The sequence below is a fragment of the Melanaphis sacchari genome, unplaced genomic scaffold (genome assembly GCF_002803265.2).
Source record: "Melanaphis sacchari strain LSU unplaced genomic scaffold, SCAv2.0 Contig570_pilon_pilon, whole genome shotgun sequence".
NCBI lineage: Eukaryota > Metazoa > Arthropoda > Insecta > Hemiptera > Aphididae > Melanaphis > Melanaphis sacchari.
This window is the reverse complement of record NW_020271400.1, coordinates 38,454-52,776: the sequence shown is the minus strand read 5'-3', so window position 1 is coordinate 52,776 and position 14,323 is coordinate 38,454. Positions and strand designations below refer to the sequence as shown.

Here is a 14,323-nt window from a genome sequence, read left to right as displayed (position 1 = left end):
AAATTGTTGGGCTATGTTTAAAAATGATTAACAAATATTATTCATGTAGAAAATGATATTTAAGCAGCTATTTGACATTTTTAGTTTGTAAGCAAATAACAATTTATTTACCTAAAAAAATTTATGTTTTTTTTTATTTAAGTGATATTATTTTTATATTATTAGAATGGTTTTATTAAACTCTGAAGTTTTATGAATATTTTTTTTGTTGGCTTCACAATTTAAGATTATTGTTTAAAGTCCTTACCTAAATTAAGAGCAAAAATCAAGTATATGTTATATTCGATAAATGATTTTTCTACTCAGACCATTTTTATAAATTATAAATTTTTATAGATTAATATTAATTAAAAACATTTATATGTAACTATAGAACTCATAATATATTCTAAACTCATTATAACTTACAAGTATCTATTATCCTTAATACACAAAGTTAAATAGTTAAATTTTTAGATTATTTTTAGTTTTATTATATCGATTCAAATTAGTTAAATACTTATTAGTTATTGATTACCTATCACAATTTATGATAATACGTAATACTATTTCTTATTAATATTCTGGTCTACTCCCAAGACCTACTATTTGTGTATTAAATTATTTAAATAGGTGTGTATACTGTTCTTTTCTATGTAGTTATCAACATTTTTGAACTTTGACATACCATATACATTTATTTAAAATAGTATCTATCAATTCTACTATTATATTTATTGATAAAAATTGCTATACATTAAAAATTGTTAACATTAAACACCTATAGTTTGAAAGATAAAATGTATGTATATTATGCCATTATAGATTATTACTGAATCATATTCATGTAATCATGTGTATAGAGTAATCAACGTTGATCGATTGAAAACATTATAGGTCCATTTATTATGTTTGTTTTGTTCAATCGTATAAAGACTGAACATATAGATAGCCATGTCACTGTTTAAACTGAATTCCAGACTAATATTTTTCAAACTACGATCACCAGGTGAGTGTGAGAGGAACACCTTGGCAGGTATTTACATAAAACATATTAAATATATAATATGTCTTATGATATCACAAAATATAATAATACATTACTTATATGTACTTTGGAGATAAGTGGACACGACCTGCGTGTAAGTACATGAAATCCTGTAATTGATTTTCTTTTTAGCGCGATCATACGCAAACGATGCGAGAAAAACTAGATTGCACGAGTTTCACGTCCGTCATGGAGGTAAAATGGTACCGTTCGCCGGCTATATGATGGCAGTCAAATATGCCGATAGCATAGCATCCTCGCATCTGCATACACGTCGGCAGTGTTCTTTATTCGACGTGTCACATATGTTGCAGACGAAAATTCATGGCAAACATAGAGAGCAGTTCATGGAACGGATTTGCGTTACGGACGTACAGAGTAAGTACAAAAAAACAAAAACTGTCTCTTCCACAAAATTGTTACGCTATGGCTGAGTGAGCTAAAGCTTTGCTTAATACCTAAGGCTAGAAGATTTAACACAACATTTCTTATTTAGTTTTTTTTTTTATTGGAAATCAAAAACAAGTTCAACATAAAGCCACTTAAATTTTTTATGAGCGATATTAGTTACATTTTGAAAACATTAAAAGTAATTTAAACTTAAAATAATTACGGTTTATTCAACGAATATTAATCGTAAAATTTGAAATATTTGACTACTACTTAAATTATCATTTATTATAAAAAAAATAAATGTTGAAAACGTTGAGACTAATTTTAAGATACGTTTTATTAGTTATCGCTATTAGGTATCACATATCATAGGTTATATGATTATTAATTAGTAATACTCAATAATTAATCAATAATCACAAAAAAAAAAAAAAATAAATAATTAATAATTAATTTATAAAAGAATTAAAATTCATAAGGGGATTACTCGTCATTTATAGCTAAAAAAAAAACCCTACAGGTTACTACCAATTATTTCCTACATTGCTATCAAGTTTTATGGACATATTAATAATACTAAAATATATGGACGTACCTAAATCCCACCATTATTTACTCTAAATAATAATTGCGCATGTGATGGTGATAATATTGACTATGTATTTGTATCGATACAATTTGTTGTCTAGATTTGGGGACGGGGAAAAGTGCACTGAGTTTGTTCATAGACGACCAGACTGGTGGTATACTGGACGATTTGATCATAACGAAAACCGATGGAAACTATTTGTACATGGTGACTAATGCTGGTTGCAAGGAACAGGACATGCGAATGTTAACCGAAGAATTGGTGAGTATCATCTAATTCTAATATATATTGTATAATTTTTTTTTTTTTAATATTGTAAAACAAATTGAGTAGGTAAGTAGGTAAAAATTTGTTCCAAATGAAAATCATTGTATGCAGTAGCAGTAACAAATTTTCATTTTTAGCATAAAAACATGTGAGAAACCTTGTGTTAAATTTTTAAGCCTAATTTAACACAAGTATTAATTCTAAATTTAGTAGTTATTGATAAGTATTATTTTTAAAATTTGTGCGAATTTAAATTATTAAATCTCCATATATTAGTGATTTTGACAAATTTTTTAAAAATTTGAAATTTGAACGGATATAAAGGAATTATAACTATTTATATTTTTAGTATTTTTTTATATTGAAAGTTCAACTTATAAAGAAAAGGTTCTAAAATAATAACAGTGTTATATTTGCACGTATTTTTTTTAACCAAAAACAAAATTTTTATTCAACATAAATCGAAAATAAACTAAAAAAAGTCCAAAAGAATCAAATGTATATAAATATTTGGGAAATATTTAAGTGTCTATTGTCTTTATTCATTTTTGAATTTCAACAAAAGACCATACATCGTTTTGTCGAAAATTTGTTTCGCTTAATAGTTGTTGTTTTCTTATATTTTTTTTCTTGTTCTTCCTGATTATTTCATTAGGCGTTTGAGAATTATAAATTTTGATGAAATAGACCAATAAAATCCAATTTTCTACCAAAAATCATATTCAAAGACTCCAAGGAGTGGTGACGGGCAAAAAAAGAACACACATCATTGATAAATCAGCTCTGCTCAGAAATTTCGACACTGTTTTTCACTAGTTTTAACTCTTTTCACAATATCTCCTCAATCAACACATTCCGAGTTTTTCTCTTTTAAATACCGCCGTCTCATGTCTTCCCGATGGGTTTTCAGTCCGCTTTCAAATCGAGCGGTCAAGACGTGAGCTTGGAGTTTTTGGACAGCGATGAGCAGTCGCTGTTGGCCTTGCAAGGACCCCGTTCCGCGGACGTGCTTCAGTCAGTTGTAGACAAATCCACCGATCTATCGAAGCTATACTTCATGGACTCCATTACAGCTACGGTCTGCGGCGTGCCGGACTGCCGAGTCAACCGGTGCGGTTACACCGGCGAAGACGGTTTCGAAATATCCGTGCCCTCCGATCGGGTCGAAGCTATTGCTGAGTCGTTGGTCGCCCACGACGACGTGAAATTGGCCGGGCTGGGCGCCAGGGACACTCTGAGGCACAGTAACTGACCGACTCAATCTGCTCTATTTTGCTATATAACTATTATTGATCTCGTCGCCGTCGCGCCACGATCGTCTAATAATATCATGTAAATGATAATTCAATTTTCGTTTGCAGATTGGAAGCCGGTATGTGTTTGCACGGAGCAGATATAAGTATTGAAACGACGCCGGTCGAAGCTGCGTTGATGTGGACCATAAGTATGTATAAAAAGTGTAATATATATTATTATACCTCCATAACTTGTATAATATTATAATATCTGTACCCCTCGTTTATGGTTTTCCCTACCAATATTCCTGCCCTGTCCTACATCGTTTGGAATGTTGCATTGCAGAGTGTAATATATAATGTGTTTTGTTTTTAAAAATGTAAAATGTTCGTTATTTATTTCCTCTCAGGTCGTAAGAGAAGAGACGAACGACGGTTTCCCGGCGCTTCTGTGATTTTGAAACAACTGAGCGACGGTGCGCAACGTAAGAGAGTCGGCCTCGTTCAAAAAGCTCACGGTGCTCCGGTCAGGGGCGGAGCAGTCTTATTTAACGTAGTGGACGGTGAAAAAATCGGTTCAGTGACTAGCGGATGCCCGTCCCCGACATTATCCCAGAACATAGCCATGGGCTATGTAGACAGTAAATTTGCCAAAAACGGAACTGAGATACAAGCGGAGGTCCGAGGACAGAAGATACCTATGGTCGTCACGAAAATGCCATTTGTGAAATCAAACTATTATTCAAAACCCAAATAATAAACAGTTTAATATTTGATTTATAATAATATATTCGATCATTATCTATCACAGTGGATTACGTTGACGTTGAAATTGAAGAAATATTTGATCTAAAAAAAAAAGCAATATAAAATTTTAGTGGATAATAAACGTATCTTTATAGATTGTATTATTAAATATTTCTCATACTTTTTATTCCTCCTTCTATTGAGCAATAGTTTTTTTTTTATAATCGAATAATGAGGTTTTGAATTATCTATTATTCGTCTTAATTTTCTATTTTTCTTATAAAGTTTACTGCTGCGATGTTTTAGTTCGTTGATTTTGTGTTTGAATGCTTTTATAATATTGTACATTTCTTTTCTCCACCTTTAATTTTGTTTATGATTTAAATAAATTTAGTTTGAAATAAAATATTAATTAATAATTAATACAGTTAGCCATACAACTACCAAGTTATTTTAACTATGTTTATTAATAATAAACAATAACTACAAATGGTTTTCACTATTCAAAAAAATTAATAATAATTAGTAAAACTAGTATTAAATCCCTTCAAAAATAGTTAATTAAAGTGTTAATATAATTTAACTTACATCTCTATCATTTGTTTTTGTGCGTCCACGTGTTTAATAAGTTCGTTAATTTGCATTTCTTTTTGTTCCAAATTGTTTTCTGGTCGTTTCCTAAAAAGATATGATTTTTTAAAATTTTATTTTAGAATATAAATATTTTATCATGTGCACAAATTGTTTAGTAATTTTAAAGGTATTACTTGGAAATCATAAATATCTTTATGAATCATTAAACGTGTTTACGTGAGTTAGAATAATTGATACTTAATTAATTTTATATTTTGATTTTAAACTTTTTTTAAATTATAAAACTGTAGTGAGACATTTTTTAAACATTTCTCGTATAAAACTTATGTTAAAAATATGTATATTTTTAAAATTTGTTTTATTTATGTTATTTGTCATACATACTTAAAAAAAATATGTTTTTGTAACTTTTTAAATGTAATAATTTTTATAACAGTTCACAGTATTATCCTTACAGTTTACTAATTTCCAATTCCAACGTTTTCATTCTATCTGATGCTCTCAAAATGATTCCATTGTTTTCAGATATTTTATTCATTGCTTTGTTTAAATGATTTTCTAGTGATTTTTTTGTAGCCTTTAAAAATTCTATTTCCATTACATACTTAGTTTTTTTTTCTCGCATAACTGTAAACATTAATAAGTTTTTTATTTTATAAAAACAATATTTCTTATACGTTTATATGAATTTAGTTTTCAGAATTATCAAATGACAAACGATGAAATAATAGTAGACCCGAATCTAAGTATTTCGTGAAAATAAACAGTTTTAAAATCAATGTGTAAATCAATTTCTGCAAAAATTATAGAATATGCAATCTAATTCGATAAATAGCATTAATATTGGATGTATCTGTTTAAATATTAAATTTTAATACAATTTCTTATAAGTAAATACTAATAATATTATATTATTCGACAAATAAAATCAGATAATTAATATTTATCTAATTATATACATATATAAGTGTAGTAGCCAAAAATAATATAAAAACTATAAGGTGGTTTGACATAATCAAATATATTATTATGTTATACTATAAAAATTATTAAGCAAGACGCAGTGATATTAAAATGTCTGAATTTCAAAATTTTCTAGAATGATTTTAAGAGCGGTATTCTAATACTTGTTAAACCAATGGTGATTCTTAATTAGTAATTACTGACTAATTAGTCATCAGTTATATTTAGATTTTATTTTTTAAAAATGTGTATTGTATTGTAATTGAACATTTAACTAATTTTTTTTTTATATTTTTAATTATTGATAACTCTTTTGGCTTTGATTCAAATGTTTACATATTTAGGATGTCATAGTCATAATCAAATTTAAGTTGTTCATTAAAACAATTGGCATTTACTCAATATTAGTTTAATACATTTTTATTGCAACAATATATAGTACGTAAAATTTAAATCAAAATGAAGATGTTATCGAGTTCTTTTGAAATAGTACAAATAATATTAACTATTAATTAGACATATTATGTTTTTATACACACCTCTCTTGTAGTTGTTTATTTGTTTCTTTTAGAATTTTAACATCTGCTATTAAATTGTCGATTGTGACTTCATACTCTTTAACTTTTTGAGCAAATATTGTCTCTTTCTTAGAGTATACATCTGACTCATTCTCGCACTTCTGATTGATAGATTTAAACTTCTTATTTATAATTTCATACTCACTTGATATCTGTTGGTTTTTATTTAACATAATTTGTTTTTCCTGGAATTTATAGAGTTCTATAAATCAATTTGTTAATTCAAAGATATCTTAAAAGTATTTACATCCAAAATGTATTCTAACATTGATGAATTTGAGTTTATTTAACGCATAATTGAATTAATTAGACAATTTTATTAATTAAGTAATTTTTTTATTATTTATGAGCTATCATAGTTTAATACTAATGGCTATTAAATAATAAGAGAAAAAGGGTTTAATGGGTATTTATAATACACACCGTACGTAGGAACTCAATTTCAACATTAGCCTCACGTAATTTGTCTTTATACATAGTTTTCACCTTTTCTACTGCTGAACTGACTTTTTTACCCGCTTCTTGTATTACATTTGATAGCTCATTTTCTAATATTTCAATTTTTTCTGAAATGCAAATGATTGGAAATTTATTTAATAAGATACATGTGTTTTAAATTTTACAAAATATAGTAACCATTTGATTCTTTTAAATCCGTTAAAAGTTTATCCTTTTCTGAATAGGTTTTTTCTACCATTTTAATTGCTTCTTCAACTTTATGCCTGGCGACTTCCACGTCTGTTTGATATTTATAAACAACTTCATGGCATGATTCTAGTGCGATTTCTAATTCCTTACGAACTAATTATAGTAAGTATTATTTTACTATGACATACTGATAAAAATTGTAAAAGACGCTTGTAAAAATGTTTTATATTCTTACATATATTATTAGAACAATATTTATTTATATTAGTGAAATTAAATTAATATTACTTTTATATTATAATATAGTGTGAGTGACGTATGTTTATGATAATATAAAAATACAGATTCATATTAGCACTTATGTTATAAAAAAATTAATTTAAATGATTTTATTTAAGAATTATAAAGTTATGTTAAACTTACCTCGATTCGATTTATCTATTGCTTGGATAAGACGCGAATTTTCATTTTCAATCATTTTAATTCTTGAAATTTCCATCTGATAATCTAAAATAAGTATATCTAAGTATTAAATATTATATATCTATCTATCCTCACGCTTAAAGAAACTACAAAAAAAAAAAAAAATACATAAAAAATAAAAAACGACTCATTTAAATATTAGTTATATATTCATGATTTTTCATTCTTTTTTTAGAGGGTAGAGGCTGTAATTATAAAACATTATATCATAGACATTTATAAAATGCTTAAAATAAATTAATGATTACTATTATAGTTATATAAATTAACAATAAAACCCAAGTAAAATGGCCCATTTATCAACAAGATTGAGTAGGTATACTTTCGAAAGTAATTAATTTTAAAACTATCTGATGTAACCACTTATATACTAATATTATCACAATTTTTTCATTTTCATAAAATTATTTATCTACATCGTATACCAATTAAGCATTTTTTTCAAATAAAAAAAAACAAAAAACAAAATTTTTAGCACTTATATTACAGTATTTTTATTCCCTTTATAAATTATAAGTTCAAGAAAATAGTTACAAGAAATTAAACTTTTTGATGTGGTAAAGTCGTCCTCCCAATGTATTTTACACTACTGATATTACCACAGTATACAAGACTTTATTTAAAAATAAAAGTTATGGATAAAATTATAAATTATTATTTCGTTGCTAAAAAAATAAAAATATATAAAATTAGTGATCCATAAATAATATATTTTGTTTTATTTGAATATTAAATTTTTATTTAAATTTAAAAAATACAAATTTAAAAGTTGAATTAATATTATTTGAATTTAAATATGTCCTCTATATTTGATATTGATCTAGTACAATATATTACTAAACCCATATATGATTAATTAATGTTATTTGACTATTCACTAAAAAAATTTCATGAGCATAAAAAATTAATAGTATAATCTGTAATCAAGGATCGCATTGTTTCTTACTACAATTTTCTTTTTCGATGTGAACACGTTTGGATTCCAGTAGTAAATATTTATCGTGTAGTTCATCATATTTATCCATCCAATATTGGCATTTGTTTTCTACTTCGAGGGCCTTCTTAAGATAATTCATTTTTTCATTGCTAGTTTGATCAAAGTTTATACTTTGCAGTTCACTGGTTTTATTTTCTACAGGCGGTGTACACATACCATCGTTTTCTTTTTCCTAAAAATATTTTTAAAATACTTTATGATAATTTATTATGACTTCTGCTAACCTGCAGATATTGTTTTATTTCGTTTTTATTGCGTTGAATATCAAATGAATCTAATACATTTTTCAATTCTTGTTCTAAAACTCTAACCGTTTTATAGTTTTCTCCCAATATCAAATCTTCGGAATCCTCCTAAATTAAAAGTTCATTAAAATTAAGATATGTTTACTATTATTATACATTATTATAAATACAACAAGAATTCACAAACCTTATTGGGTTTATCCAGTGATCGCTTTTTAGATTCATTTATTTCGATATGTTTTTCATTTGGTATTAGTGTACAATTCATACTAGACATTTCGTTAATCATAGACATTTTTTCATTCTAATAAATCAAAAAAAAAAAAAAAAAAAAAAAAAAAATTTTTAAATAAAAAAAAAAAAAAAAAAAAAAAAAAAAAAAAAAATGTACAAGATTGAATGAATGATCTCAATAAACATAATCATAATGTGTATAATTTAATAATTAATAATTGCAGTCACCTTAAATTTATTCAAATTTTCATCGACGCCAGTCTTGAATGATTTTGATAATTTTAATAGTTTTTCCAATGGCAAGTCACTGTATAAAAATTAAATTTAAATTAAAAATAATTAGTTGCAACTTCTCAGATTTTGTCAAACTTTTCGATCGTGTCAGATTTTTCTTCTGGATTTATATTTTCCTCCAGAGAGTTTTTGATATCTTCTGGTGTAGACATTATGTATAGGACAGTAACTTATCAAACAATAATAATTAATAAATTAATAATAATAATAAAAAAACAACAAAAAAACAAAAAAACAAATCAATAAATTAACGGTTGTATATTTTATTTTGTTTTATAAACTATTAAAGTGTACGAGTATAATCATAGTCATGTAAGTTAGTTGATATAATATGATAATGATCAAAATTCAAAACAATTAATAGTGATAGTACAGCTAGGATAGTAGGATCTCAATACACTAGTATCAGTTAATTTATGTTTAGTTACAGTATTCGTTTGTATATAGTACGTTGCACTGTATCCATGGTAACATGTCGCACGATTTTTGAACCCTTCAAGATTGAAAGATGTGTTCATACTCGTATTACAGCTGTTTCGTGAAACCCGTTAGACCGAGAAGTTGTATCCATGTTTACTGTGAATCCCACTTGTATCATAAAACCATATAAATCGCAAGTTATAAGAGTGTATGATATATTATATTATACAATTATTTAAAAACTATTAGTACGTAATAACGTGAAAAAAAATACCAAAACCAAAATTAACGCTCTTTGTAAGGGAGTTTTAAAGAATTATATAAGCTCTTGTAAAATAAATAAAAACTCTCATACCAAAAATAAAAAAAAATTCATAATGCAAAAAATTATAAATTATTCAGATCAAAAAATAAACAATACTTTTTTTTTAATTTGTAGATACGTTCATATAATAATAATATAACTTATAAGATTAAGTTTAAAGATACGTTTTATTTATTTAATGGTTTTTTTTTATTTTATTATAGATCTTGACTGTGGTAATAGGCTCAAAGAAAAAGAAATTGATTTATCATCTATGTTGTAACAACAAAATAAAATCTATGTTGTTATTTTTCTATTATTTATTAAAATTTATAGATCGACTTTTTTTTTTTTAAATTTGTATGTATATATTATTGTAAACATTAAATAATAATAATAATACGATTTTAATTTATAATTTAAGTTATTACAAATCCAAGAGGGCTTAAATATCTCCTATACTAGGCGTTGGGAACCTTTTCATAGGAAAGAGCCATTTTTTTAGAAATCATGAAACCATGATGTCCAGAGAGTCGCACAGGTTTAAACAAACTTTTTTTTTTTGAGGCGCGGGAAAAGGTGATATATTTTTTTTTTTATCTGTAATAATAAAATTATAGTTATTATTAAATTGAGAAATATTATCATTATAGAATATAAATAAAAATAAAATGTATGTAATAAATTGATATTTAAGAGCTTACTATTAGGAGAGTTTATATATTATATTCATTTGTTATCTTTATTAAATCGTATTTTATTAAGTTTTTATTTTAACGTCAGTAAGACAAACTAAAAATAATAAGTACTTTTAATACAAAATAACAATAATAAAATCACAAATCATTTCAAAAAATTAATATATTTATTTTTTTATTATTATTTGTAGATATCTAACTTGTACTTTTGAATATAAACAACTAATAATACATTCATAATTATATTCAAAATATACCAAGAGTATCAAAAAATATTATAATAATATAAAATAAAAACTTGGTATTGAATAATGAGTTCATCAAGGTAGTGTGTGTGTGGGTTATTTTTTCATAAATTTCACAAAAGCGAATATGTAACTTCCCGACATCCGGGGCTATTTATTTTAAATTGGTTCATATGTTGGAAATGTTATTTTTATAACATCAATTACATATACGTATATAATATTATAGAACGGAAATTATTAAATAGATAAGTATCTGACAGTTCACACAAATACGAAAAATTGATAGAAAAAACTGAAAAATCGAGTCATTATACTCTGTATGTTTTAATCATATATACTTGCAGTGTGGTGTTTTATAATAAAATTAAAAAATGAAGATTTGTTGCTTAATCGTATTAACTGTTTTCATTACATTAATATGTAATTTAAAGGTTAATATAAAACTCTATTATATTTTTATAATTAGCTTTAACATTTTCTATAATTTTAAATACCAATAAATAGTTATATTATTTTTACTTTTATTATTCATTGTTTGTCTCATTTAAAACTGATAATTAGACGCTACACAGTGCTTATACTATATTCTATAATTATGAGTTTAATTGTACTATTGACAGTTAAAGCTCAAAAATTAAAAAAATGAAATAGGGCTAAAAATCGTATCATAATTTTCAGTACGCATTATAAAAATTAAAATGTCATCAACGAATTTAAAAGTATTATGAATTTCATTTTAAAATTATAAAGAGTATAGTACAATAAAAATTATTATATTTTTATTTTTATTTTGATTGTTAATTTTTTTTTCAGGGTCAACAAACGACAAAAAGATCTCAACCAAAATTTAATAGATTATTTGGAAATATTTCACGAGAATGCTTGAAAGAACATCGCGTCACTCCAGGTAAATATATTTAGGTGAATTAAGTTTACAGTAATATATGTTTGTTTCTATGTAGTGTGATTTATATTGTACCTACATTTTGATTTTTACCTTATTCGCAAACTACAAATATTTAATACGCGGATACTTACAAATGTGTTAAAACACCATTAAAAATTCTAATTTATTACTTAACTATTATATAATAAATTTGTATTATGTTTAGAAAGAGTATTGGGAATTTATACTTTAAATATAGATGACCGAAGAGCAAAATGTTATGTCGCTTGCATGTTGTTGCGATTTAATGTGGTTTGTTAAATTATTATTATTATTACTTACTAGTTTATAATGTTTTACTATAATATTTTGACTATATATTTAATATTTATCATACGAGATTTAAATTATGAATTCGTTTTGATTTTTTCCCATTTGATATTTAAATATTTATTGGAACCTTCAAATTTCTAAGAGATAGATTAGATCGTATTAAGTAAAATATTTATTATTTTATTTAATTATATTAGTATGATATATTAAAAACACATTTTTACAAAATGTTGTATAGATTCTTATATGGCTACATGCCTACATACAGGTATAAACATTATTAGCTATTAACCATACAAACGCTTCTTATTTTTCAAGCTTTACGACATTAATTTCGGAGCTTAATTAATAAAGTTTCCGCTGTGTTACTCAAATTTGAATTCGGTAATAATTGAATGCCTAAAAACATATATTTTAATCATCATTATCAAATTCAGTAAAATAATTTTTTTAACATTGTCATTAAAATCATATTAAACTAGTTAAAAAATATGTAAATTTATAATTTATGACTAACGAATGTTTTTATATTAATTTTAAATACCATCGGTATTATTTGTAATTTAATTAAAATTGTTGTTTTTGTTAAAAAAATGTATTTTTCATTCAGACTTCTAAGAATGGAGGTTACAATGATAAGGAATTGGAGCAATTGATGGCAAAACCCAATATCAATAGTGAAGTTCCAACTAATATGAAAAGAGCTATAGCAATATGCGAAAAACAAGGCATGTACATATGAAACATATTCAGATTTTAAATTACATAAATAATAATTAAGTGTATTTGTATGTTATTAGTTGATAATGATCAGTGTGAAAAAGCCTTTAAATTCACGAAATGTATTTATGCTCACAAGAATGAAGTATGATAAAAAAAAAAAAAAAAAAATTAGAACAGTTTTTTTCAGTAAAAGTATATTAATGCAAATATGGTAACATTATTTTTTTTTTTAATTGTTGTTTCAGTTTGCAGTTAAAAATAAAGAAAACAATTCTACATCAGCTGATCGCCGACGACCTGTTACTCAGACAAAACAGCCTGTACGTCTCTCAACCACTTAACCACATTATTATAGTCACTAAACATAATTGTTTTAAATATGATATTGTTTACAATGATTAAATTTTATCTATTTATTTACTTAGATTAAATGATTTTAAATCACGGTGTATGGTTCTAATATAATAAATAAATAATAATTATATTATGTAGCATATTTAAATAATGATTATATTATATAATATATACTTCATTCGCAGTGCAATATTCAAATTCATGGAATATAACTCATACTTAACTAATTAACTTTTTTTATACTTACTATATAATATTTTAATGTTTATAAATTGTCTCATCAAGTTTGATCTAATCACATAAAATAATAAATAATATTTTTGAAACACGATCTTGAAAATTCCTTGCTACATATTATAGAGTGTTGTGTACAAAGATTATAGATAGTTAGTAATTTTTAAGGGTATTCTATACAATTAATATTCTTCATCATTATTTTTGATTATTGACAAAAGAAACATATTATAATTTCTCAAAATCAAAAAATAATTAAAAATAAATAGATTATGTTTAACCAGATTGTCTTTCATACTATTGTAAGTTCCTTGAAATGTTCGTAACTCTGGTTAACAATAATTATTTACCATATTATAATTTGTTCGTCAACGCATTTTAATATTTGTCACGTGTAATGTAGATTTTTATTTAATACCGATTGTATTACGTGTCGTACACATTGTACGTAGGTAATCTACGGGGGACAAAAAGGAAAAACAAGACAATACGATCTATAAAATAAAAATAAATTATATATTTAAAAAAGAATAAAAAATGGTAACGATAATAATATAATATTCGAAAAATCAAAAAAAAAAAAAATGTCTACCACATGTGCCGTTATAATATAAACTTCGTGTGGGCGTACAGCGCGTTTGACTTATACCTATCGCGTAAGGTCGAGCTTAAACCGTAAAGTTTTCACGTCACGGCAACAAAACGTAAAATATAACGATTAGAATAATAAAACACCCGAACCGACAAAAATTACATTTCGCACGCACCAACGGTCGTTTCCGCGGACGTCTAAACATCCCGCGGGGGGGGGGGGCGACCGGAAACGCGC

General features: G+C 25.3%; 4 protein-coding genes across 5 annotated transcripts in view; 2 read left to right on the top strand and 2 right to left on the bottom strand.

The window, feature by feature from the left end:
- Window positions 1-814: 814 nt before the first annotated feature.
- On the top strand, window positions 815-4,356 carry LOC112599951 (aminomethyltransferase, mitochondrial). Of its 2 annotated transcripts, none has more exons than XM_025347081.1 (6): window positions 815-1,015; window positions 1,160-1,405; window positions 2,110-2,270; window positions 3,187-3,515; window positions 3,638-3,720; window positions 3,922-4,356. In XM_025347081.1, exons 1-6 carry the CDS (start codon window positions 934-936, stop codon window positions 4,266-4,268), a joined length of 1,248 nt encoding a protein of 415 aa, XP_025202866.1. In that variant the 5' UTR covers window positions 815-933; the 3' UTR covers window positions 4,269-4,356. The 2 variants fall into 2 exon arrangements, with proteins under 2 accessions (XP_025202866.1, XP_025202867.1); XM_025347082.1 differs by having other exon boundaries at window positions 817-988.
- On the bottom strand, window positions 4,269-9,446 carry LOC112599953 (putative leucine-rich repeat-containing protein DDB_G0290503). The gene is made up of 11 exons (XM_025347085.1): window positions 9,370-9,446; window positions 9,229-9,307; window positions 8,954-9,070; window positions 8,833-8,874; window positions 8,471-8,693; window positions 7,465-7,548; window positions 7,030-7,194; window positions 6,817-6,959; window positions 6,355-6,578; window positions 4,847-4,936; window positions 4,269-4,619 (listed from the first exon to the last, which is right to left on the bottom strand). Exons 1-11 carry the CDS (start codon window positions 9,444-9,446, stop codon window positions 4,361-4,363), a joined length of 1,503 nt encoding a protein of 500 aa, XP_025202870.1. The 3' UTR covers window positions 4,269-4,360.
- A 1,855-nt stretch (window positions 9,447-11,301) lies between these two features.
- LOC112599952 (general odorant-binding protein 19d) lies at window positions 11,302-13,345 on the top strand. The gene is made up of 6 exons (XM_025347084.1): window positions 11,302-11,395; window positions 11,778-11,871; window positions 12,077-12,162; window positions 12,794-12,911; window positions 12,984-13,048; window positions 13,152-13,345. Exons 1-6 carry the CDS (start codon window positions 11,336-11,338, stop codon window positions 13,245-13,247), a joined length of 519 nt encoding a protein of 172 aa, XP_025202869.1. The 5' UTR covers window positions 11,302-11,335; the 3' UTR covers window positions 13,248-13,345.
- Window positions 13,346-14,018: 673 nt separating this feature from the next.
- Window positions 14,019-14,323, bottom strand: part of LOC112599948 (neurogenic locus notch homolog protein 1-like) — a gene marked incomplete in the record, with an annotated part of 9,951 nt that continues 9,646 nt past the window's right edge. Inside the window, 1 exon segment of the mRNA XM_025347079.1 lies at window positions 14,019-14,323.